We start from the raw sequence: 26,197 nt of genomic DNA, 5'->3' as shown, positions 1-26,197 counted from the left end.
TATGTATGTGACGCGTAAAACCAAAATTGATTCCTGTTTCTTTCTGTCTCAGCAAGATTTTTTTTTCTGCTTTCAGAAACCCATCCCTCTGCTCCCAGCCCTGGTTTGCCATGTTTATGGGTGTGTGGGTGTGTGTGCCGGTATGTGGTGGCGGCTGTTAGGATTCTTTCTACCCAGAAAAAGGATGCTTTGCCTCAGAGAAGATGATAGCACCAAGAATTTACTGCAGTAATAATGAAGCCACTTTGCTTCAACATGTGTCTTAATCTTGTTGCTTCTTTTTTCTTCTTTACAAGATTATTGCTCAGAGAAAGAGACGGAGTCAAGATGGTACAGCGTGATAGGTTCGTGATCTGAAACCCAGGTCGACACAAAGGCAATTTCCTGATTGTCTTGGCTTGCATCTGAGTCCCCATGAGCCCCTCCAGGGGATCAGAGTCACCTTGCCTTTGGCACACTCTTTCTACCGTAATAATTTCTGCTTAATAATACATCATTTCATCATCATTTATTGAGGTTTACAGGGACCTGGCACCATGATGGGGTCTTTACAAGCATTATACCACTTATGGCATCTAACAATCCTATAAGGTAGGCATTAGCTCCAGATTCTTTCCATATCTTGTGAAGTATCTTGCCAATGTCATACAATTGGTAAGGGTTGGGTAAGGCCTCACTTCAAATCCTGGTCCATTCTAATTCCAAAACTAATGGACTGACTCACTCTGCTTTACTAGCTTCTCGGCTGAAAACTCTTTGACCCCATCATGACGCTGAGGACAGATGGAACCCATCTGATGAAACCCAGCAGAACCCATCACCCCAACACAACTGCCTTTGAGAGACACTTCACCCACCTGTCCAGGAATACAGGCCACTGAAGTCTTATAATGATGGTGAAGGACAAGATTCTGTGCCCTCTGTCCATGCTTGCATTCTGTCCCTGCCCACATCTCCCGGTTCACCTTACCTAGCCTTAGGTCATCTCTGAGAATCTTCCAACTTTGATGCCCTATGGACCTTCCTGATTCTCTAGTCTTTGGCTTCTTTCATTGAAAGCAGAGTGTAGGGGATCCCTGGGTGGCTCAGTGGTTTAGCGCCTGCCTTGAGCCCAGGGCATGATCCTGGAGTCCTTGGATAGAGTCCTGCGTCTGGCTCCCTGCATAGAGCCTGCTTCTCCCTCTGCCTGTGTCTCTGCCTGTGTCTCTGCGTGTGTGTGTGTGTGTGTCTCATGAATAAATAAATAAAATCTTAAAAAAAAAGAAAGAAAGAAAGAAAGAAAGAAAGAAAGAAAGAAAGAAAGAAGAAAGAAAGAAAGAGAGAGAAAGCAGAGTGTACAGAAGGGGCGCCTGGGTGGCTCAGTTGGTTAAGCATCAGACTCTGGATTTCATTCCAGATCATGATCACAGGGTTGTGAGATAGAGATTCTCTCTCTCTCTCTCTCTCTCTCTCTCTCTCCCTCTCCTTCTCCCTGCCACTGCTGGCATGCTCACTCTCTCTCTTTAAAAAAAAAAAAAAAAGGCAGAATATGGTATCTGGGTGCAAAGTCTTTATTTGTAAACCAAGACAATGCTTCATTTTAACTACTTCAAAAAATAAACTGTATGCTACAGTTTCAGTATTTATTCCACTTTATAAAAATTATTTCCTCGAGATTAAAATTTTTTCTAATAGTTTACTAGACTCCCAGATAACACTCCCCCCCACCTCCAGAACTTTTTTGGAGCTGTATGGTGCTCTCAACTTATCTCATATCCAACTATCCCTTACTTGCCCTAAGTAAGAAAAAAAAAGAATTCTCTTCTATTATAAAACCACTGAAGAGTTTTGTTTTCATGTTGGTGAGTGAAAAGTTGTACATTTCAATGAACCTTTTTAAGCCCTTTCAAAAAAATATCATTGGGGAGAATAGAATTTTTAAATAATAACTGCATCATTTGAAAATTACTTTGCGGCAGACACAGAATGTCACCAGCAGTCACTGAGTCTGCTCCTCTCTTATATGAACTATCGTGTCAAGGTGCGTGGTTCTCAATAGAGTCCTAGGCCTAGAACTCAGTTCCTTGAAGAGGCATCCCCTGATTATCTCACTGACAGGGCTATTCAATCACCATCATATCATTTTTTAAAACTCTGCAGAGCACCCCACACTATCTGTAAGTTGTTCTCCATTTATTTTCTATTTCCCCTTCCTTGATCATAGACACTCTGAGAGCAGAAATCTTTTGTCTCATTTCCTGAGTATCTAAATCAGTGCCTGGGATGTAGCCACATGAGTGAATGAATGAATGAACAAGTGAACAAACAAATGTAGGAGTTATACTTACTCTTTTTTCCAAGGCCCATGTTTCTATTTCTAAAAAATAAGTCCTTTACTATGTTTCCCTTTTTAAAATACCAGGAAGGGGATCCCTGGGTGGCTCAGCAGTTTAGCGCCTGCCTTTGGCCCAGGGCGTGATCCTGGAGGCCTGGGATCGAGTCCCACATCGGGCTCCCTGCGTGGAGCTTGCTTCTCCCTCTGCCTGTGTCTCTGCCTCTGTGTGTGTGTGTATGTCTTTCATGAATAAATAAATCAATAAAATCTTTTAAAAAAATAAAATACCAGGAAGGCTGAGGATGGGAATGGGGCATCCAGACGGAACTGGGTGGTGAAAAGCACCTCTCACCACCAGCTGCCACTGCTCCTAGGGACGTTTTCAAGACAAGGATGACATGGTCAGATTCGTGTGTAGAAACACGATGTTCGATCATGGCATGCGTTGTGAGGTATGTAGCAGCAAGAAATGTGTTTCTAGAAATAAGATATTAAAGTTTGTGAATGACTTACTCTTCCTGATTAGCAAGGATGCAGGGCTAACCCTATAAGAATGTCACTCCCGCTCACATCTGGAGATTCTTTCTTAAGTGAGAGGGAATGGTGTGGAATAATAGCCATCACAACAAGAATGAGAGAATGTTGCAAATGGGCATGTCACCTAGCATGTCTGTCATGGCAGGAAAAGGCTGAGAATTACTGTTTTAGAAAGGTATGGTGGCGGTGAGGAGGTCGGCCTGAAACGGTGTCTGTCGAGATGTTTTCAATTACAGGTGACAGAAAAACCCCATCAAACTGACATCAGTATGCTGGATTCAGGCATAGCGGCTTTCAGCAGGATGTTTTCAGAACTTACTGTCTGCATCTCTCAGCTCAGGGTTCGGCTCAGCTCTCAGGCATGTTGCCCCTCGTGTGGCAAGAAGGCCACTAGCAATCGTGCACTTACATCCAGTTAGTTCGGTAATTCCACCAGAAAAGAGCACATCCCTCCCACCTCACTCCCCCCTCCCCCCGCCGGTGGTTCCAAAAGAAACCCTGGAGTAACCTGCACTGGTTCTGAGTGCTCTGCTTGGCTCATGAGCTAATTCTTTTTTTTAAAGATTTTATTTATTTATTCATGAGAGGCAGAGACATAGGCAGAGGGAGAAGCAGGCTCCCCATGGGGAGCCCAATGCAGGACTCGATCCCAAATGCAGGACTCGATCCCAGGACCCCAGGATCACAATCACATCCTGAGTCAAAGGCAGACACTCAACCACTGAGCCACCCAGGCGCCCCATGACCCCATTCTTTAATCATTCATTATTGCTGGAGAATGTGATGCTCTGAGTGGTCAGAACCGAGTCACTGCCAGGGTCCCATGTGGACCAAGAGAGGGTAGGGGCCTTTCTCTGCAAAGAACTGAACTGCCATTGCCAGAGGAGAGGGAAAGCCTACTGGACAGGCAGTACCGGCCACAAACAGATGAAACCCAGAGACCAGGCCAAGATGTGGGGAGTTATTGCAGCTGCAGAGGGAGGGCGTTAGGAGAACTTGACCTAGCACAGAGGAATGAGGGTTACGGAGGCATGGTGAAAGCAGAGCCAGGAAGATGTGGTGCTCCATAAATTATGGGGTGGGAAGGGAGGGTGGGGGAAGGGGAATCCAGGTTGCCAGTCCAAAGGACTGAGAAGATTGTGGGACTTATATTTGGAATAAGGTGCATTACAGAAAGATCACGTTTGAGAAGCAAGGGATCAGCTTGGTTCTAGAAGCATTAAATTTAGGATTTCCATAGAGACTCCCAGCAATGGCCATAGATGCACAGAATACACACTGTGAAGAGACTGGAGGGCCATCCAGCCCAGCCTCTGCAGAATTTCCCCTTCAGATACACTTTCTGGTAGGGGTAACTAAGTAGAGTCTGTTCTCCAGCTGACCAGGTATGGATCATCTAGGGGTTTTGGTGTCTTTTAAGATTTATTTCTTTATTTTAGAGAGAGAGAGAGAGAGAGAGAGCAGGGGGGAGGCAGAGAGAGGGAAGCAGATTCCTCGCTGGGCGCAGAGCCCTACATGGGGCTAGATCTCATGACCCTGAGATCATGACCTGAGCCGAAATCATAAGTCGGACACTTTAACTGATGGAGACACCCAGGCACCCCTCATCTGGTTTTTTAATTAATGTATTATTTTCCTTGGTTTTTATGAATCATCTTGGCCTTGTTTTTTTAAAAAAAAAAAAAATCAAGGTTCAGTGTAGAATGGCCCCTCCAGCCCCCGTCCACATGGTCCATCCTCACTGTCAGCCAGCCATCAGAGCGGGAGGCCAGGGTCTCTGCAGGGGCTAGGAAGCCTGCTTGGTAGCTCGCTCTCTGCAAGGTTGAAGGTAGAGCTTTGGGACGGAGGAATTGGAAGAAGGTGGTTTGCCCCACAGAGTCGGTGATGGGGACAGATTTGGCAGTTTGACAGAAAAGCATCCACAGAGCAAGGGTGACCAGGGCAGTTCTGGAAGAGCTGAGCAGAGTGGTCGCAAACATCCTTTGAGACATGTGATGGTTGCAGAATCTCAACAACAGGTACCCTGTGTTGCAAGCTGAGAGCTCATCATGTTGGGGACCCGGAGATAATCGTGGTACCCAGAGAGCTGGCCGGGTCCTCTTGGCAACCCTTTGATGTGGGTACCATTTTCATGCCCGTCTCACTCACAGAAAGGCTGAGGCTTCAGTAAATTGATGTAACCTGTCTAGGCCCATGTAGGGACAAGTGGCAGGAGCAGATGTAGAAAGCAAGTCTCCTTCATCCGGGGCCTGAGCTCTTCACGTCTGCCAGAGAGAGCAAGAGTCCGTACAGTAAGGGTAGGGGCTCCTGGGTGGCTCACTCGGTCAAGCGTCCAGCTCTTGATTTTGGCTCAGGTCATGATCTCGGGGTCATGAGATTGAGCCCAGTGTTGGGCTCCACACCCTGCATCGGTCTCCCCATCCTGCGTTGGGCTCATGCTCAGCAGAGATCCTGCTTGAGATTCCCTCCCTGTCCCTTCTCACACTTGTGCACACTCATGCTCTCTCTCTCTCTTTCTCTCTCTCTCTCTCTCTCTCAAATAAACAAATAAAATCTTTTCTTTAAAAATGTGTGAACCAGCACAGAATTGAGCAGCTCTGGGAAATTGGGTGTCACTTTTCACTTCTGTTTTGATTTGTTTACTTTTTTAGGGAAATAGGAACCTGGGGTGTCCCTAACCCAGAGGTAAGGGGACCCGGGGAAAGAAGGGGAGTTGAGAGCATCGATGGGCGCCCGGGCTGGAGGCACAGCAGGGCAGCTAGCAGCCAGGTGGAGGGGTCAGCCTTGTTGTGGGGAGCCCTGCTACCTCTGCTGACGTGGAAGGGAAAGGGATGAGTGTGGAAAGGGGGAAGAAGGTGACCTTTGTCTTGTGACCTTTATCTTCTCAACAACATAGAAGACCGAATCTTCTGAAATAGACAGGCAAAGTTAGGAAAATTAAAAATATTGGCACAGTTGCCATAGAAATTCCTATGGGCATGAACAAAACATGAGTAAGAAGATCTCGGAGCGGCACGACTCGGATGAGCTGAGCTAGTGTGAGTGCACAGCGCCGTCCCCAGGGGGTGGCAGCCGAGAAGGGGATGTGGCAATAAGGTCAAGTGTCAGAGGGTGGCCTGGGGGAGGGGAGACAGCAGAACAAACAGCGCAGCTTAACCCCGCTTTGCCACTGATACCCGCTCACCAATAAAGTCACCTATTGGCGGAGCCAGAACAGGCCAGCATTGAAGGTTCTCATTCAGCCCCATCCTGCAGACCGAGAATCCCCCCATTTTATGGACCTGGAAACTGAGACTGGCCTGGCCAATGAGTGTGCTGCACTGGGATTACTCCAGGCTGCATGTGGGTTTGGAGCCCGTGAGGTGGGGCATCCTGGCTGTGGCCGGAGAAGGAGGGACACCCCCATTAGTAAGTGGCAGAACCAGGATTCAAACCAGGGGAGAGGGCAGCCCGGGTGGCTCAGGGTTTAGCGCCGCCTTCAGCCCAGGGCCTGATCCTAGAGACCTGGGATCAAGTCCCACGTCAGGCTACCTGCATGGAGCCTGATTCTCCCCCTGCCTGTGTCTCTGCCTCTCTCTGTGTGTCTCTCATGAATAAATAAATAAAATGTTTTTTAAAAAATTAAAAAAAAAAAAAAACAGGGGAGAGCTGGATTCCAGCCTCTGTCGCTTTCCACGATGCAGGCAGGCACCAGTGGCAAGAACTGAGGCAGAGAAAGACACAGGAGGCCAAGTCCTCCCCTAGGAGGGCTCGTTTCTACAGCGAACGAGCTGTAGAATTTGATGTTTCTGAGTAAATGAGTAAATTCTGGGCCCTGGGCTCAGAATGGGTCCGTCTTCTCAGGCATAGCTGGTTCTCTTTACCCACCCACCCCCACCCTGCCCTTAACTGCCCTGCCTCAGGTCCCCTCTCCTACCCCTCTGCTAGCAGGACCCCGGCCCCCTCACAGAGCCCTGTGTTGCCTAAATGCATGGTGATGCAAATGTGGGGGGCCACGCAGGGCCGCCACAAACTTCATTCTGTCCCCTGAAACTGGTTTGGCCAGAGGAGGCCACGCCAGCTTTTTTCCTACCTAATAAGAGAGCATCTCAGAGTAACAAGTGGAAAAAGACATTACAATTCAATTAAAATCTTACTCCTTTGAACACTCCCAGAGGGAGAAAGCCACTCAGAATTTGTGAGAAATCTAATTTATAGACGCAGTGTCAGGAAATGGGATTGTTCACAATGAACAGCTGTGAGTTCCAGGGCCCAAGCAGTGGGTGCCAGGCCAGGACTGTCTGGGCGACACCCTTCCCAGCAAGCGCTTTATCTCTCCAGCCCTGTGTGCTCGTCTGTGAACTGGGGATCACGACCACATGCTGGTGTCATGGGGGGAATAGAGATTACGCATGAAAATGCCAGCTTGTTACGCCATCCTGCCCGCGCTTAACCAAATTAGCAAACTCCGTCTTTTCTTTAAAAAATAAAAAAATTATCCAGCTGAGCAACTGAGCCATAAAAACCCAAAAAATAGCATCTTAAACTTCACCTGCCCACCGGGGCGCCTGCATGACTCAGTGGGCTGAGCATCTGACTCTTGATTTTGGCTCAGGTCGTGATCTCAGGGTTGTGAGATCGAGCCCCACACCAGGCTCCATGCTCAGCAGGGGAGTCTGCTTGAGATTCTCTCTCGCTCTCCTCTGCCCCTCAACCCCACTCACTCTTTCTTGTGCATCCTCTCTCTCTCTAAAATAAAATAAATATATCTTAAAAAAAAAAAAAAAGCTTCACTTCCCGCAGCCACCGGCTCTGCTGCTGTGGACCTGTCGTGTCTACTGCTGTCTTACACTGTGTTACGGAGCATCCAGAGGTCTGTGTTCCGTTCTCTTCCGGCATCACCGTTTTGTACAGTTCTTCCCTCACCTCTGCACCGTCCTCTAAATTGCCATTGCCCTCGGAGCACGCCGTTCCACTCCCGCCCAGCCCGGGGTGCAGTGAGATACCTCTCCCATCTTCATGGCTCGGAGCCGGCCTCCACCCAACGGCTTCTGAACTCGGAGAGGCCAGGTGCTGATAAGCTGGTGGCTCATCTGCCCCCGTGGCTGCTTGTTCGAAGCAAAGATTCCTACACCTGCTTCTGGTGGTTTGGGTTTAATAAGTCTGCAGCACCCCAGGTGATCTCTGATTGTTTGGGAGCCACATTGTAGGCCCACCCCCAAAATTCAAGTTCAGATTTCAGTAGGCTCGGGAGAAAGCGGTGAAACTCGGGAGCTAACTTAGGGTAACCAGTGACCTTTCAAAAGCAATTCCCACTCAACAGATGGGAAAAATGGAGCAAGGATGGAGATAGATGCGGAGTGGCTGGGCAGCCAGGCGTGCAGAGCGAAGCCCAGGACCCCTGCATCCGACTCCTTTCTCTGCCCCACCTGCCAGCCACCACCGCCGCAACACACCGACCCTCCAGAATTCCTTCTGGGGCAGTGGAGGGGTGGGTGGATGTTGTGACTTTAGACCATAAAGGAACAATATCTCTCTCTCTCTCTCTCTCTCTCACACACACACACACACACACACACACACGCACGCACGCATGCACAAGGCCTACCCTTATGAACTGAGGCGGGATCTGTTAACAGCTCTGTCAGAAGACCCGGCAAAGCTAAAAGCATCTTCTTTGGCTTTGATGTCTTGACAAGATGCTTCCTTTGAAAGCCCAGAGACAGCCCTGTTATTTCCTCTGACAACCCCAGTGAAAAGCCCTAAAATGAGAAGTGGCATCCCCACCAAAGCCCAGAGAAGTTTCGATTCCTTGGGAGAAGCCCATGTGCTCCCCAGGGTAGGTGCGAAGCCCACCCTGGAGGCCCAAGGGGCCCAGGCTCCTCAGCTTGCTGCGACCTCTGATCGCCCTTGGGCTGGACACCCCTGGCCACAGGGGTTTCTGCAATCTGACTCTTTACCTCCCCCACGTGCCTTCCTAGAGAAGTCAAGAGCATGGGCATCTCTCACCTGATAGCCAGGCTGTGTGTCGGCCACCTTGCAAAGAGATTCTGGGGACTGGTCTGATGGTTTGACCCATTCTTACTTCCCCTGAGGGCCACAGGCCACTGGTAGGGAGAAGTCAGGAAATGCTACCACCCTGGACCTACTGAATCAGAATCTATATTTTAACAAGCTCCCCATAAAGCTTGTATCCCAGCTCTGCTGCTCCAGGCTGCGTGACCTCGGCCAAGCTCCTTAACCTCTCTGAGCCTCAGTGTCACAGAGGGTCTTTCAAAAGTGAAACACTTAGTACCTGGCATGTACCAAGATTTCAGGGAATGTTAGCTGTCATTGTTTTTTTTTTTTAGTTTTTATAAATTTATTTTTTATTGGTGTTCAATTTGCCAACATATAGAATAACACCCAGTGCTCATCCCGTCAAGTGCCCACCTCAGTGCCCGTCACCCAGTCACCCCCACCCCCCGCCCACCTCCCCTTCCACCACCCCTAGTTCGTTTCCTAGAGTTAGGAGTCTTTCATATTCTGTCTCCCTTTCTGATATATCCCAATTAGCTGTCATTGTTATTGGGAAAATGATTAAGGGAGAATTGGTTTTACCACAATCAGACCCGAACCATCCAGCCATGAGGAAGGAAGTCCAGATTGAATGGAAGAAAGTTCCAGATGAAAAGCGAAGAGGCCTCAGCATGTGCTTAGAGAACAAACATCAGGATAGAGAGAGGAGTGTCTCTGGCAGCCTGTGCCCTCATTGTTTAATTTGGGGTTAATTTGGATTATTGTTCATCTGCTTGGTTTGGGAGTTCTTACCTTCATTGATGTGCCTTCTCTTTTTTTTTTAAGATTTTATTTATTTATTCATTAGAGACCCACAGAGAGAGGCAGAGATGCAGGCAGAGGGAGAAGCAGGCTCCCTATGGAAGCCTGGATCCCAGGACCCCGGGATCATGACCTGAGCCAAAGGCAGAGGCTCAGCCACTGAGCCACCCAGGCACCCCATGCCTTCTCTTTCCACCATCCCTGCCCCACCACCCCACAAGCTTATCCCCAAGACCCTGCTGCTCCTGTGACTCCGTTGCCAGCAGAATGAAATTGCAGCTCCTTACCACGGCATTCAAGGCTATCCATGTGCTCACTTCAGCAGCACATATACAAGGCTATCCACAGTTGAGGCCCAAGCCAACCTGCTAGCCTCTTCCCAGCCTCCACCCTCACGCCCTGCCCTTTGACCTCAGTCCTGTCATTCCTCAGAAATGTCCTTCCTCCTGCTGTCTCCTCTGCCTGGGAGTAGGTTCCTCTGATTGGAGTCCTCCTCTGCCTGTCTCCGCCTGTCACCCTCAGAGCTCTGCTCACCCAGCGGAGGCTGCATCGTGTACCAAGAGCATGGGTTCAGTTTGCACTGACTGTGCTCAAATCTCAGCTCTGCCCGTGAACACGCCATGTGACCCTGGGCAAGGCACTTGGCCTCCCTGGCCTGGGTTCATTCTTACATAAATTGAGGCTCATAACAACTGCTTTGCAGAGTTGTTGTGACGACTCATCCACATAGTGAGGAAAATTTCAATTAATCAAAGTCATGGTTGTTTTAGTTCTAAGATTACCTCCACTGTGAAGCCTTTTGCCTACCTCCCAACCTGCCCTAGGGAATGGAGAAGCCTGCTCTGTGTTTCATAAACTCTCCTTCTTGTCTATGCAGCCACCAAATGCTCCATGGACACCTTCTTGCGGAGGGAGTCCCTGAGCTCCCTGCTTCAAACCATGGGTCCCCCACTCTGCACCCCATCTTCTTCGTGGCTTGACTTTTCTCCATAGCACTTATCAGCTGCCGGGCTTCCACCTGTTTATGCCTGTGAATGTGAGCTCTGCCGGAGGACGGATGCCTGTCTGCTCGCTTCTGTCTCCTGGGCTCCCACAATGGCATCTGCACTCGTAGGGCTCACTATTCATTGACTACATGAATAGATCACTTTTGTACCACTGAGGGTGTTGGGTTGGCACTGCCCTGCCTGGCTGTGAGGGGCTGAATTGAGTCTCCCCACCACCCCCCAACTACCAAATTCATGTGTTACAATCCTACCCCCCTGAGAATGTGACTGGATTTGCAGATAGAGTCTTTAAAGAGGTGAAGAGGCCCTTGGGGTGAGCCCTAGTCCGGTGTGGGTCCTTCTGAGGTGACCAGGAGGTAGGCATACACAGAAGGAAGGGCGTACTGAGGACACAGCGGGAAGGTGGCCATCCACAAGCTGAAGGAAAGAGGCTTCGGGAAAAACCAGCCCTGCAGACACCTCAGCCTTGAACTTCCAGCCCCCACAACTGTGAGCGAAATATCCCTATTGTTGAAAGCCTCCTGGTCAGGGGTACTCTGTTGCATACGGCAGCCCTGGCTGATGAATATTCAGGATGTGAGGGTCTTAGGATGAATATTTAGGATGAATATTCCAGCTGTGAGCGTCTCAAGAACAAGAGCACAGGTTTCTTCAAGTCTGTCTACCCCACATCCTCGGGGCTGGGCCCACACCCAAACCCAGTACACAGGGGTCTGATCGTCCCGCAACACAGAGGATGATGATGGAAGAAGCTCCAGGTGGTGAGGCAAAAGCTCTGCAGACACCCACAAGTGACTTTTGTCATTGTCTTAGAGGCTGGCCAATTTCATTATATATTATTTGTTCCAAGGTTTTGTCATTTCTCATTCACCGTTGGGTTTTTCTTTGTGGTGCATGATAAATCCCGCAGTGGACAAAAGGAAACCCGAGACCATGTCAAAAAACACGCAGGGGAGGCGAGAGTCTGTGTTTGGTGCTGGGCTCCCTCTCCACGCACCACAGGCTTGTCGCGCTCTGTGACAGTTGGGCTGTGAGGGCTGGGACGGCTGGGAAGGAGGACGTGCTGTGCAGAATAGTCACAAATGAAGGAGATTTCTTACCTCTCCTCTCCTTCTGGGCACCAGGATCTTCATCACAAATGTGCTTGGTCCTAACCTACTCAGGCCACCCCCCGAAGGCAGGGATTGCTTCTGAGGCTCCCAGAAGGGAGCTGCTGGGCCCTTGGCATGGTGGCTAGGGGCAGCCAGCAGACAGCTGGGTGCTGCCCATAAGTGGGGTGTCTGCAGGTTGACACAGAATGTGCTGGTGCCTGCCTCAGACCCACTGGGAAGCTGGCCAGGGTGAGACCAGCAACACAGGGCTAGTCTGATGGGATATTCACCCCCACAGCATGGATGGAAGGGGCTGTGTTGGAGTTTTGTTTGGGGTTTTTAGGGTTGTGGTTTTTTTTTTTTTTTTTTTTTTTTGCAATTCTATTTATTCATTTGCGAGAAAGAGAGCATAAGCGGGGGGTGGGGGCAGACTCTGAGCAAGAAGCCTGATGTAGTGCTCTATCCCAGAACCTGGAGATCATGACCTGAGCCAAAGGCAGACGTTCAACCATCCGAGCCACCCAGGCACCCCTGTGTTGGAGATTTAACATGCATTTCATTCATTAATTCCTTCATTCATTCATTTTTTTTATTTGTGCCAATTCTGCGTGGTAGGCACCCAAACCCGAAGATGCCTGGCTGTACCGTAGCCTTCATGCCAGGCTTCACAGCGCTGGTCCCAGTCTCGCTGGTGGCTCACGGACTTTCAAACAGATGCCACATGCTGCTGTTCTGTAGATGCTGTTCTCACCCCCTTGCCGTGCCAGGATTATTCTTCCAAGGGCAATGGTTCTTGCAGCTCCATCACGGGGACCCCAAGAGATGAATTCTTCAAAGGCTCAGTATTTTCTGAGCCCTGCCTCCACTTCTCTTATTTCTTCCTTCATCTTTCCTTCTTTTTGATCTGCTGTGGTTTGGATTCCTGGTTGCCAAATGAGTTTTAGAAGATACTGTTTATTCTGAAATGCAATTTTTTGGAACCTTGAGAAGTTTTAGGGTGTTTTACCACAGTTTGGTTCACTTCTGGGCCTCATTTATCAACAGATTTAAATCATCCTACAGATGGGGAGTTTCTGTTAGAAAAATCTCTTATCTCATGAGAGCCCATTCCTGCCTGATTACTGTGTCCTGCAGGAGAAAAGTCTCCTTTTGATCCCTCTCTTAAAAATTGTGTTTTATATGCCCAAGCCTCTTGGCTAGTGTGTGCAAATTTTGCCACCTTCTGCTGTGTCAATAGCACCCTCTTTAGGGCCTCCTTCCCCTAATAAAGCTCCTCTACTCATATGAGCCCCAACATACACACACACGTGCACACACATGCACGCATGTAAGGGGGCACACACATGTGCATACACAGTCCTGAGCATCCACAAGAGGTTTTGCTGTGCCTCCTCACCCCGCATCAGCCACGGTTCCCACGAGGTAGCCATCCTGCAGTTAACTTAATTATTCAGCCAACATTTATAGAAAGCATGCTATGGGCCAGGTATGATTCTAGGCTCTGAGGAAACCACAGTGAACAGTTTCTGCCTTTATGGGGCTTCTATTCTAGAATAGCACTGTCCCGTAGAAGGTCCCTCAAGGATAGAAACAGCCTGCACTGTTTAATAGAATAGCCACCAGCCACATGTGGCTGTTGAGCACTTGAAATGTGGCCAGTGTGACTGAGGAACTGATTTTTTAATTTTTTTATTTTAATTAATTTAAATTCAAAGAGTCACATGTGGTTAGTGGCTGGCATATGGAGAGCACAGTTCTAGAGGAAGAAATGATTAAGAGGGTAAATATTCTCTCCTCCCTTCTGTAAGCATAAAATGCGTAAGTAAATCTTTTTTTTTTTTTTTAAGTGGACGCCTGGGTGGCTCAGTGGTTGAGTGTCTGCCTTCGGCTCAAGTCATGATCCCATCAGGGGTCCTGGAATCGAGTCCTGCATCAGGTTCCCTGAAAGGAGCCTCCCTCTGCCTATGTCTCTGCCTCTCTCTGTGTCTTTCATGAATAAATAAATGAAAAATCTTTAAAAATTAATAAATAAAAATTTTTATTTATTTATTTGACAGAGAAAGAGAGAGTATAAGCAGGAGGAGGGGCAGGCAGACGGAGAGGGAGAAGCAAGCTCCCTGCTGAGCGGGAAACCCCACGTGGGGCTCCGTCCCAGGACCCTGGGATCATGACCTGAGCCGAAGTCACACGCTTACATGACTGAGCCACCCAGGTGCCCCTAAGCAAATCTTAAATATTGAAAGGTGCTATGAAGAAAGCAAAGCAAGGAAGGAAATAGAGTGATGGTGGGAGGCATTAATTTCAGTGGGGTGGCAGTCAGGAAAGGCCCCTCCGTGGCAGGATGACTTAAAAGGAGGTGTGCGCACTGAGGAGCTCTGGGATGGGACGTTCCGGCAGAGGTCTTGAGGTGGACGGAGTGCATCTGCACCAGCATCCGGAGCATGACGCCCAAGGGGGACAGGAAGCATGGGCCACAACATGCCAGGGTATGCGGTTAGGAGGGCATGGAGAAAGGCCTTCACGCAGAAAGGCGACATGAATGGATTGGTATCTTAGAACATCCCTCGGCCCTGGAGAGGAAGGAAGCAGGAGACCCACAGGAGGTGCTGCAAGCTTCCAGGCAGGAGATGATGGGAGCTGAGACAGGGCAGGGAGCAGGGGGAGTGGTGTGAAGTGGTCTGATGGTGCTGGATTTATTTCGAAGACAAGAGTCAACAGGATTGCTGATGGATTCATTGGGGTGAGACAAAGAGGTTTGGGCAGAAGGAGCAATGGTGGAACCATTGACAGAGATAAACTCTGGCGGAAACAATGTGTGGCTGAGGGGGAAATAAAGAGTCTGAGCTACAAGAATGTGAAAGCTGAAGATGTGGGCTTGGGTGTACTCAGTGCAAAAAGGGCATGGTCCCCTCTGCTCTGCTGTACCGGTGTCCTCTCCTCACTGGTGCCCTGAGGGATCCTCAACCACATGAGGACGTTGCCCAGCATGGAAAGGCCAGGGCTCCTCCTTAGAATGGCTGCATTCTGGGTTCACAAGGGGAAATGTCGCTCCCTGGGTCCTGCTCAGCTTTGTCACCTGTGCCCCTGAGCAGACACGTGTGCGCAGAGTCTTCCCTTGTTGCTCATAAAAATAAGTCTTCACTTCCGCCCTTGACCACTCTCCTCCATGGGACTCAAACCCAAGCCAGTGGGAGGGGCAACACAGTTACAATTTTCTGTGCTGAGATCATTCTCAACACTCAAACGGTCGACTTCAGAGATGCCATCTCTCCCATTCTCCTTCTCCCTGGATGTCAGCTCTACTTGTCTCAAAACACATCTCCCTTCTCTTTTACCCACACAATGGAAGGGCCCCCGTCTCAGCCCATGCACTGAGACACTCAACATGGCCAGTTCCCCAGTCTGCCTTCCGTTAACAATTCCTACTCCTAATAAACAAATTGTTTCTGGAACAAATTAATATTTGTTTAGTGCAATTCCAATCAAAGTTCTCTTTTTAAATTTATTTATTCATGAGAGACAGAGAGAGAAGCAGAGACATAGGCAGAGGGAGAAGCAGGCTCCTTGCAGGGAACCCGATGTGGGACTCGATCCCAGGACCCCAGGATCACGACCTGAGCCAAAGGCAAGATGCTTAACCACTGAGCCACCCAGGTGCCCCCTAATCAGAATTTTAACAGGGTTTTATTTTGCAGGTGACTCTGATTTATCAAAATTGATTTATGGGATTAGGTGACCAAAGTAACCCAGAAATGTTTACAGAAGAAGAATAATAAGGAGGAATTCACACTCCCAGATATTAAAATATACTCTAATCTACCAAAAAAAATTGAGACATTAAGTATGAGTCTCAATAGCTAGATAAAAGGCACAGAATAGGTGACCCAGAAATACCTTAGTATATATAAAAATTTAATGTATGACAAAGATGATTTCACAAATTAGTGAGAAAACATAATACAATACATGCGATGAGATAATTGGTAACTTTCCAGAAAAATGATTAGAATTGTATCTTATAGCTTAACCCAAGATCAATTCAATTTTAGATGAGTTAAATGTAACAAATAAAGCTAAAACACTCTAAGAAAACATAGAATATGTCTCAGCCATCAAAGCAGAGAATCACCTTTTTTTTTGATGTGCAAGTGATTTTTATTTATTTAATATTTTTGTTAAAGTATAATGGACATATAATATCCTGTTTCAGACGCACATCATAGCAATTCCCTGTTTCTCGTCATTATGAAATGGCTCCCATGATAAGTCCAGTTACCACCTGTCACCATACAAAGTTATTACAGTATCATTGACTGTATTCCCTATGCTATACATTGTATCCCCAGGGCTTACTTTTTTGTAAGTGAAAATTTGCACCTCTTAATCATTAATTAGCTAGTTCATGTGCCCCCCAAACCCTCACCTCTCTGGTAACCTGCAGTTTGTTTCTAATAACCAGGAATCACTTCCTACATATAAAATCACAATGAAAGGAGCCACAAAAAGAAAAAGGTGGGTGAATTTGCTGCCTAAATCTTCAAATTTTTACATGTAAAACATGAAAAACACCATATACAAAAGTAAACGGTAAATGATAGACTAGAAACATTTTGCAACAAATATAATAAAGTACTGATAGTCAATCTAGAGAAAACTTGTGAATTAATAATAAAACCGCTGAGCATCACACATAAAAATGGCATAAATAAGCAATTCAAAAAGAAAGAACACACATGGCAAGTAAATCTCTGAAAACAGTTCAACCTGATTAGCAATCAAGGAAAGCACATTAAGACGGTTTAACCCCATCTACTTGGGAAAGCTTTTTCATGGTCATATTTCATGTAGGCAGAGTGGTAAGTTGGGCATTCTCATTCGCTGCCAGGGGAAGATTTGGCTGATGCAAAAGTTGGCCATAGGAGTCTAGAAAACCTAAACGTGCATACTCTTTGACCCAGTGCTTCTATTTCTCAGCATTCATTCATCCAAAGTTGGTTATCAGAAATAAGGACTCAGGGTGTTGACTATTATATCGTTGAAGAGAGCCAAAAATTGGAAATAACTTAAATGTCCAACAAAAGTTGAATGGCTAAATACATCACATGTGGTATAGCCCTACAAGATAATACCATGCAGCCATTTTCTTAAATCATCATTTTGCTCAATATTTATAGAAACGAGGAAGCTTTCAAGTGAACTGAGGGAACTCTAATATTTGGGGTGATTTTTTTTTCTCCTTTATACTTCAAAGCATTTTTCTGGATTTTTCTCCACTGGTGATTTTACTCTTATGATAAGAAACAAAAGTGACTATCCATTTCCTAATGCCCATATAAACACCACTTGCCAGCCCCAGGTACGCATCTTGCTTCTGAAGTACCGTCAATTAAAGTAGCTTGAGAGCCCAGTGACATCTTGTCTTTGACATCCCCTCCATCACCCCGCCCACCATGCAGCGCCTTTGTAACTTTTCTGTTTGCCTCTAAATATGAACGAATGACTTGCACCCTCGTTTGCTTGCTCCAGGCCAGTTCCTATTGCCCTTTCCAAAGAAAGGAAGAGAAGAATATGATCTTTCATTTTTATGCTGCACCCAGTCTTGACATCTGTGCTTACTTAGGTGTGTGCTTTGTTTGGAGTGCCAGTTGGGATGGGTTAGAAAGAAATGCTGGTTTCTTCTGCCTTATGGAAAAACACTGACCCCATCTTTGTTCTTGTCCCACAGATATGATGCTGCCTCTTGTGTGTAGCCGTTGGAGCAGTTACAATTTTCTGTGCTGAGATCATTCTCAACACTCAAACGTTAGACTTCAGCATTCAAGGGAAGCCAAAGCCATTGGAGGGGGAATAAAGCCCAAAGCCTTTTAAAATCTTACTTGTCCCAAAAATTTCACTGCCCCTTCCCCACCTGCCCACCCCAGCCCCCAAATTAAGCTATTGCACACAGACAGGCAGCATGGCGAGCAAGCGAAAATCCACAACCCCGTGCATGGTTCGGACATCACAAGTAGTAGAACAAGATGTGCCCGAGGAAGCAGACAGGGCCAAAGAGAAAGGAATCAGCACGCCACAGCCTGAAGCAGCCAAGGACAGTTGGACAGTGGAACCTGAAAACTCTTCCAAAGAAAATGAAGTGATAGAGGTGAAATCTACAGGGGAAAACCAATCCAAAAAACTCCAGGGTGGTTACGAATGCAAATACTGCCCCTACTCCACGCAAAACCTGAACGAGTTCACGGAGCATGTCGACATGCAGCACCCCAACGTGATTCTCAACCCCCTTTACGTGTGTGCCGAATGTAACTTCACAACCAAAAAGTACGACTCGTTGTCTGACCACAACTCCAAGTTCCATCCCGGGGAGACCAACTTCAAGCTGAAGCTGATCAAGCGCAATAATCAGACTGTCTTAGAGCAGTCCATCGAAGCCACCAACCACGTCGTGTCCATCACCACCAGCGGCCCTGCGAGCGGTGACAGTGATCCTGGAATCTCAGTGAGTAAAACGCCCATCATGAAGCCAGGGAAACCAAAAGCCGATGCCAAGAAGGTGCCCAAGAAGCCCGAGGAGGCCACCCCCGAGAACCACGTGGAAGGGACTGCCCGCCTGGTGACAGACGCGGCGGAGATCCTCTCGAGGCTCGGAGGCGTGGAGCTCCTCCAGGACACCTTAGGGCACGTCATGCCTTCTGTCCAGCTCCCACCAAATATCAACCTTGTCCCCAAGGTCCCCGTCCCACTGAACACTACCAAATACAACTCCGCCCTGGACACGAATGCCACCATGATCAACTCCTTCAACAAATTCCCTTACCCAACCCAGGCTGAGTTGTCCTGGCTCACAGCTGCTTCCAAACACCCAGAAGAGCACATCAGAATCTGGTTTGCCACACAGCGCTTAAAGCACGGCATCAGCTGGTCCCCAGAGGAGGTGGAGGAGGCCCGGAAAAAGATGTTCAATGGCACGATCCAGTCGGTACCCCCGACGATCACCGTGCTGCCGGCACAGTTGGCCCCCACAAAGGTGTCACAGCCCATCCTCCAGACAGCTCTCCCGTGCCAGATTCTCGGCCAGACCAGCCTGGTGCTGACTCAGGTGACGAGCGGGTCAGCAACCGTCTCTTGCTCCCCCATCACGCTCGCCGTGGCCGGAGTGACCAACCACGGCCAAAAGAGACCATTGGTGACTCCCCAAGCTGCCCCCGAGCCCAAACGTCCACACGTCGCCCAGGTGCCAGAGCCCCCACCCAAGGCGGCCAACCCCTCGCTGACCCCGGCCAGCGACCGCAAGAAGACAAAGGAGCAGATCGCGCATCTCAAGGCGAGCTTTCTCCAGAGCCAGTTCCCTGACGACGCCGAGGTCTACAGGCTCATCGAGGTGACCGGCCTGGCCAGGAGCGAGATCAAGAAGTGGTTCAGCGATCACCGGTACCGATGTCAGAGAGGCATCGTCCACATCACCAGCGAATCCCTTGCCAAAGACCAGTTGGCCATCGCGGCCTCCCGACACGGCCGCACGTACCACGCGTACCCGGACTTTGCCCCGCAGAAATTCAAAGAGAAGACACAGGGTCAGGTTAAAATCCTGGAAGACAGCTTTCTGAAAAGCTCTTTCCCGACCCAGGTGGAACTGGAGAGGCTAAGGGGGGAGACGAAACTGAGCAGGAGAGAGATTGAATCGTGGTTCTCGGAGAGACGGAAGCTCCGGGACAGCATGGAACAATCGATCCTGGATTCCATGGGGACTGGCAAAAAAGGCCAAGATGTGGCGGCCCCCAACGGTGCTCTGTCTCGGCTCGACCAGCTCTCTGGTGTCCAGTTAGCCAGCTCTCTGGCCAGCCCTTCACCAGCAATGACGAAAAGTCAAGAACAGGTACACCTCCTGAGGAGCACGTTTGCAAGAACCCAGTGGCCTACGCCCCAGGAGTATGACCAGCTGGCCGCAAAGACCGGCCTGGTCCGAACTGAGATTGTGCGTTGGTTCAAGGAGAACAGGTGCTTGCTAAAAACCGGGCCCTTGAAGTGGATGGAGCAGGACCAGCACCCGCACACGGCGGGCGAGCAGGCCTACGACGCGGCGCAGAGGCGGGCGGCGAAAGCCGTGGCCGCTGAGAGCCCAAAGAACGGGAGCGAGGTGGGTCCGCAGCATTACAAGGACCCCAGAAAGCTCTGCGAAGAGGACTTGGAGAAGCTGGTGCCCAGGGTGAAAGTGGGCAACGAGCAGGGGAAAGACGGTGCACCGGCAAAGCCTTCAGAAGCCACCTCGGACAGGTCAGAGGGCAGCAGCCGGGACGGCCAGGGCAGCGACGAAAACGAGGAGTCGGGCGTTGTGGATTGGGTGGAGGTCACGGTCGGAGAGGAGGACGCCGTCTCGGACAGGTCCGACAGCTGGAGCCAGGCCGCAGCCGAAGGCACCGCGGACCTGGCCGGCTCGGACTCAGACAGCATCCCGGCCGAGGCTGGCCAGGCCTAACAGGTACCGACCCTCGCCTGTTCCACCCAGGGAACAGGGGGAGGGTGCTGGCTCGCTTCCTTTTTATGGTCGGGGGCAGTATAGGTTGTAGGGGACAGAGATGCTGACCCAGACGATGGGTTCTTTGTAAAAGTTGTTGTTTTTAAAGCCTTTTTTTCTTTTAATTTCATTTATTTATTCATGAGAGACACAGAGAGAGAGAGAGGCAGAGACACAGGCAGAGGGAGAAGCAGGCTCCATGCAGGGAGCCCGACGTGGGACTCGATCCCGGGTCTCCAGGATCACGACCTGGGCTGAAGGCGGCGCTAAACCGCTGAGCCACCCGGGCTGCCCAAAAGTTGTTGTTTTTAAAAGGAAGAAAAGTAGTGATGCCAGCTGGCCAGGTCAGAGGGCTCAGAGGGGTCCCGCAGGACCAGCCGAGAGGGTCCTGGGTCCCGGGCTCCATGTAGAATGGCAATCAGATGCGAGCCAGCAGGAGGTAAGAGCAGGTTTACTGAAGGGAGAGGGAGAGAGAGAGAGAGAGAGATCGAGAACAGATACAGAGGGAGTGTCTGGGAGACTCAGAAAGTTAAGGAGCTTGAGTCTCGTCTTCACTTGGGGTCTGGGATTTTTATTGATGAGTATGGTCTGGTGCACGTGTCCTCTCAGGCATCCAGGAGTTGTTCAGAACAAGGACAGGGGCAGGTGTCATCATAAGTCACTCATTCCCTGGAGCCAAGGGGTCTTGACGTCAAGATGTCTAGCGCCAGTGGTCTAGAATAGGCATATGCACAGGATTGCCTCGCCCCGTCATTCCTGAGATGTTATTAGAAGACTCCAGAGAAATCATTAACTCCTTGCCCCTGACAAGGAGGACATACATTAAGGCATGTGTAGGGCGGGGTGCAGGTCCTAGCGAGGATAGAAGCAGGAAAGGGAGCAAAAAGCAGATTTTTATGGACTCCTTCAGTCTCCCTGTGTCACTAGGGGCTGGTAGATTTTGTGTGCTCATTTGCAAGGCTGTGCCCATGGGTGACAGTGCTGCTGCCTGTGGCCTGTTTTGGACACCACACTTCGGGGCCTATCCATTCGAAATTCTAGATGCCGTTGCAGCAAGAACACATCCTCTGCCTGCTTTGTGTTCACTGCCGTAAGAATCAAAGGTGAAAAGGATGTATCTTTCCCTTTTTCTTCCCTTTTTTTTTTTTTTCATTTTCTTTCCTTTTTGGATTTTCAAGAGTACTTAACCAAGTTTCCTGGCTAGAGATTTGGGGTTGTTTTGCTTTAACCTGGCAGGTTTAGGTATTTGCCTTGTCATGGCTAAAGGAAGGGTTAGAGCGCATCTCACTAAGTAACCCAGCTCATAATTGTGCTGATTGGGTCCCTAGAACCCCTTCAGTCTGGAAGAGACTGATGTAAATTAGGCCTGTAGAGCCACAAAAGCCTGGGAAGGGAGGTTACCATGGTTACTAATGGCCATGTCATCCACATGATGGGACATGCCACCCAAGCCCTGGTGTTTGTGCTTTCAGGAGAGGTCTGTGCAAATCAAGGCCTAAAAGCCCAGCAGCTTGCTTGGTGGTAGATTTAGAATAGAGGGGGCAGCAGAGAGAGGGGTTCAAGAAGCAAAGATCACCTTAGCCAAAGCCAAAACATTCCAAGGGCAGCTTGGAAGTAGGAGGAAGACATGAGATTTACAATCTGCCCAGATTGGCTTCTCCAGAGGTCACTTAAAAGGCAACAGAAGGGGATACCACCCCCCACCACCACCACCATCCTAGGATATCATCTTTAAAAATAATGAAATAAAAAATAATAATAATGAAGTAAAGGTAAGAACCTCCTGAATGATTGATAAAGTTCCAGAGGGAGCCCTGGAAATTATCATACCTCTTTATTAAGGAGTTTGGACGACTTTGGCTGGTCATGCCACTCATTAATTCATTTATTTCGTAGTAAGATGAGGGGCCTGGCAACAAAATGAAGCCTTCTAGAAACGTTGTTTTAGCCAATTCCATCAGCAGGGAAACTGGCTGAAAGGGAAATTTAAGGAACAATTGTAGATGCCATCAAGTCTTTTTGCACCGCCACCCCACCCCTGACTTTTCAGGAGGGAGTGGTAATTGGTTACAGGCCAGGATGCAGCATGGGGCGGGGTGGGGGGGGGCTAGTGATAGGAGGGGGCCAAGGCTCGGAGGCTCCCAATGGTTATCAACTGCCCCCCACCATCTGGCAAGCTTGGTACTTCCCCCTGGCTATCTTTCTGCCTTCTTCTGAGACTCTACCAGCCCAGCCCACATCTCCCTTGCTGAAATGAGGGAGGCATTTCTTTGGTCCAATCAGAATCTGCCTGAAAGCTCCTAGCTTGCCTTGTTCTTCTATCCTTGACCTTTTCCAGTGCATGACAGGAGTCTCCGTGACTGCTTTCTCCTCTTACCGTGGACTAGACGATAGGGTTCAGTCCAATTCAGCAAATCCCTGCTGCACACCTACTGTGTGCCAGGCTCTGTGCTCAGCACCAGAGATAATGGGGTAAAGAAGACAGATGAGAGTCCTCACTCACATGGAGCTCAGTCAGGCCAAGGACAGAGGAAATTGCTCTTGCCTTTACTAACCGGGGCGATCCATGGTGTGGTGGGGACGTGCACAGCTGGGCAGAGGAGCACACAAGAGGATCACCAGACTGAGGGCAGGGCAGGCTTCCTAGAGGAAGGGACATCCATCTCGGGGCCTGGCAGAGGGGAAGGAGTTAGCCAGTGCACCCACAAGGCAGTGTGGTTCATGTGGAAGGAACAGACAGGCAAAGCTCCAGAGACAAAAGAAGGAATGGTACAGTTGAGGAGCAAGAGAGTCTGGGCATAGCCAGAAAGCTGAGTTGGGGATTCAGCAGACGAGGAGGAAGGACAACGGGATGAAAAGACAGTGGTTTTCCCCAGCAGACTAAGCTATTCTGATCCTGTCCTGTTGCCGAGTTTGGATATAAGAATGCTAAGTGTCCCTGAATCCCAGAGTGAGCTGAGATGGCACCTCCAGATCCCCATTCCAGAGTGGGGGTCATCTAGGGGTGGCAACTCCCCAGAGGCCCTGGAGGCCACCTGTCCCCATCCGTTCCCTGAGCTGTGCCACCACCAACGGTTGAAAACACCCATCCAGCGTTGGCAGCCACTGTGCCTGCCCCTGACCCGAGGCCCAGAGAAACACAAAGTGGGGAGGCAATGCTCTCACCGTGGAGAGAAGCTTTGGAGGAGGGCAGAAGGGTGGAAGGGGGGTGCAAGGGGTCCTGAGGAGCCGAGGCTGAGCCAGGTGCTCTCATCACAGATGATCTCACTCAGCGCTCCTAATGACGCTGACAGGTAAGCGTTTCTAGATTTTTTTTTTTTTTAAGATTTATTTACCCACTTTAGAGAGAGAAAGAATAAGAGGAGGGGAGCAGAGGGAGAGACAAAAATCAGCAGACTCCCCGCTAAGCGCAGAGCCCGACTCAGGGCTCAATCCCACGCCCCTGAGATCATGACCTGAGCCAAAATCAGGAATCGGGACGTGCAACCAACTGAGCCACCCAAGTGCCTCTCTAGATTTTTATAAAACCCAGAAACGGAGTCTCAGAAACCAAGGAACTTATCCACCTTCTCCCAGCCAGCGCCCCAGTTCCGCTTCAGAGCCCTGGCTCCTGCTGCTGTCTCTGCCTCTCTCTTTCTGCAGAAGTCCCCATTTCTGGCTGACCCACCCCCCAAGGGGTAGGATTGGGAGGAGAGAATTCCCAGGGTGTTTAGAACTGACAGCTAAGCACTAGATAATTCTGAGATGAAGGAGCTAGCTGTTTTCTTCCCCTCTCTCCTCCACAAAAAAAAAAAAAAAAAAAAGGAACACCCAGGAACCCCCTTCTATGTTTCTTTATGGCAAACGCCACAAGTATGAGCTGAAAAATGTTCCCAAACAAGATGCTAAGATTTACTCAACACCTGGTGACATCCGACATCCCTAATTGGCTTCCTGATATTTCCGAGGTGCCACTCTATGGAGAAACAGGCGGCCTGCGGTCCACGCTGGTGGTGGCATCCTGCGCAGAGGCACCCCTTAAAGGAACCTTTCAACTTGGAAGAAATCCCTCCAAATTACTTCACAGCTTTTATGAACTGAACACATGGGTCTCTTGAAATTCATAAATATTCAGCGATGCCTTTATTTAAACACATATTTATTTAGGAAGCTGTAGTTGAGTTCAGTTGTTACACATATAATAATCCTGAAAATAATGCACAGTTTGGGCTTCAAAAAAGGTGTTATGGGATGTATATATGAGACGGAGAGAGAGAGGGTGAACCTGAGTGAGCAGCTGAGAGCAGACCCCAGGGTTCCCCTACCTTCTGAGTTAAGCATCCCCCCTCTGCTAAAGCTTCGAAAGGCTCATCATGACAGCGTTCGACTCAGGCCAGGGTCCCCCAGCCTTGAGGTTAGACAGAAAGGTAAGGAGTCCTTTCCAAACCTTGAATCTGTGTCATGTTGATTCAACCTCTGGGTCCCGTTATCGAGCCGTCCATTGAGAGACCTGTCCTGGTGAGAGGCTGAACGGTAAATTCCTCCTTTCCGAAAAATGAGTCAGAATACTTGAGCCACACATTGCCAAACATATGCCTCGATGTTTGGCCAGATGGAATATCCCAGTACTCCTACTACTGAGAGTTTCTATTTACTGGTATATGCCATGTGCTTGGGATTCTTCTAAGCACATCCAGTAAATCATTTAAACGTCCCTTCATCCCTGTGAGACAGGTATGGCTTTCTTCCCATTTTGCAGAGGGCAAAACTGAGGCTCAGAGAGACCCACCGTGGGCTCCTCAGCCAGCAGCAGGTGGAGCCTGGGGGCCACCTCTCATCAATCAGGCCAGCGCCTGACCCAGCCACAATGGCACCACCATGACAGCTCAGGCCAGACCAACCGGACTTGACCATTTCTCAATTCTATACACAATTACTCATCCACAAGTCTGGTTGCCTCCCAGTTTCTGACGATTTCCAACTCGTGATTAGGGATGGTTTTGGAGAAGAAATCAATTTGGTGAAATGTCAGAAAAGCATTTTCCATAGTTCAGCTTGCTTTAGAAATCCAAGGCTACCAAGTGTTGCATCCTGGCTATAAGTTAGGGTACAGGCTATGTGTGCCCCCACGATCTGTTCAGATTAGCTGTCTAAATACAGATATTTGAATGCGTGGATGGATAGTTGGATGGATGGATGGATGGATGGATGGAAGGAAGGAAGGAAATGTAATTATCTGTTTCCCTGTCTTTCCTCTATGAGACCACTGAACTCAGGGACTATATCTCATTAATATCTGAGTCTCCGGGGCCCGATTCAGAGCGAGTGCATAATAGCGATATATTGAACCACCCTGAGAATTAGCAAACATCGTTGGCTCTCAATTGTCTGGAATCTGGTATTTCAGGCCTCTGCTTTTCCTCATTGTTTTCCATCACCCAGTAGCTTTGTTGGCTGACAGAAGGCAGAGGAGAGGGGTTGGGGACTGGTTGCTTCCCATGTGTGTGAGCAGCTCCAGGAAAAAGTCTGCTGGCGAACCCATCCCTGGGTTTTTGCTGGGTGATGCTTCTCAGGACCGCCCATTAGCCTCGCTGCCCCGGCACCTAATGGAGAGTGAACTGTTACCACTTCCATTTACTTAATTCTGGAGCTTCTTGTGTTAGGAATTCTCACTGTGCTTTGGGCAGCTTGTAGCAATGTTAGGGACCGTGAAGTCTAAGTTCCTTCATTTGTCAGAGGAGGGACTCAGGTCTAAGGAGAGGAAGTAACTGGTCCAGAGGCATCCATCCTAAGTGACTTGGCTCACTGATGCATCAGGTATTTGTGGAATGGCTACAGCATGCCAGACTCTGGGAGGCTGTGGTGCCCAGCACGTCCTCATGGAGCCCACAGTCTAGCGAGGGATGAAGCTTGAAGGCAACAAAACGGAAAGATTGTCATGCTGACAAGTTTTTTGAAG

The 26,197-nt window shown here is 49.1% G+C and overlaps 1 protein-coding gene across 1 annotated transcript in view; it reads left to right on the top strand.

Annotated features, from left to right (window-relative positions):
• Positions 1-26,197, top strand: part of ZHX2 (zinc fingers and homeoboxes 2) — a 162,893-nt gene that overhangs the window by 128,151 nt on the left and 8,545 nt on the right. The window contains exon 3 of the mRNA XM_041769418.1: positions 17,473-20,223. Within this exon, the coding sequence (XP_041625352.1) occupies positions 17,704-20,220 (2,517 nt within the window). The 5' untranslated portion in view covers positions 17,473-17,703 and the 3' untranslated portion in view covers positions 20,221-20,223. The remainder of the gene's footprint in view (positions 1-17,472; positions 20,224-26,197) is intronic.

Source organism: Vulpes lagopus, chromosome 9 (assembly GCF_018345385.1).
Source record: "Vulpes lagopus strain Blue_001 chromosome 9, ASM1834538v1, whole genome shotgun sequence".
NCBI classification, from domain to species: domain Eukaryota; kingdom Metazoa; phylum Chordata; class Mammalia; order Carnivora; family Canidae; genus Vulpes; species Vulpes lagopus.
The sequence above is the reverse complement of the archived record's forward strand: the minus strand, read 5'-3'. Positions and strand labels throughout refer to the sequence as shown.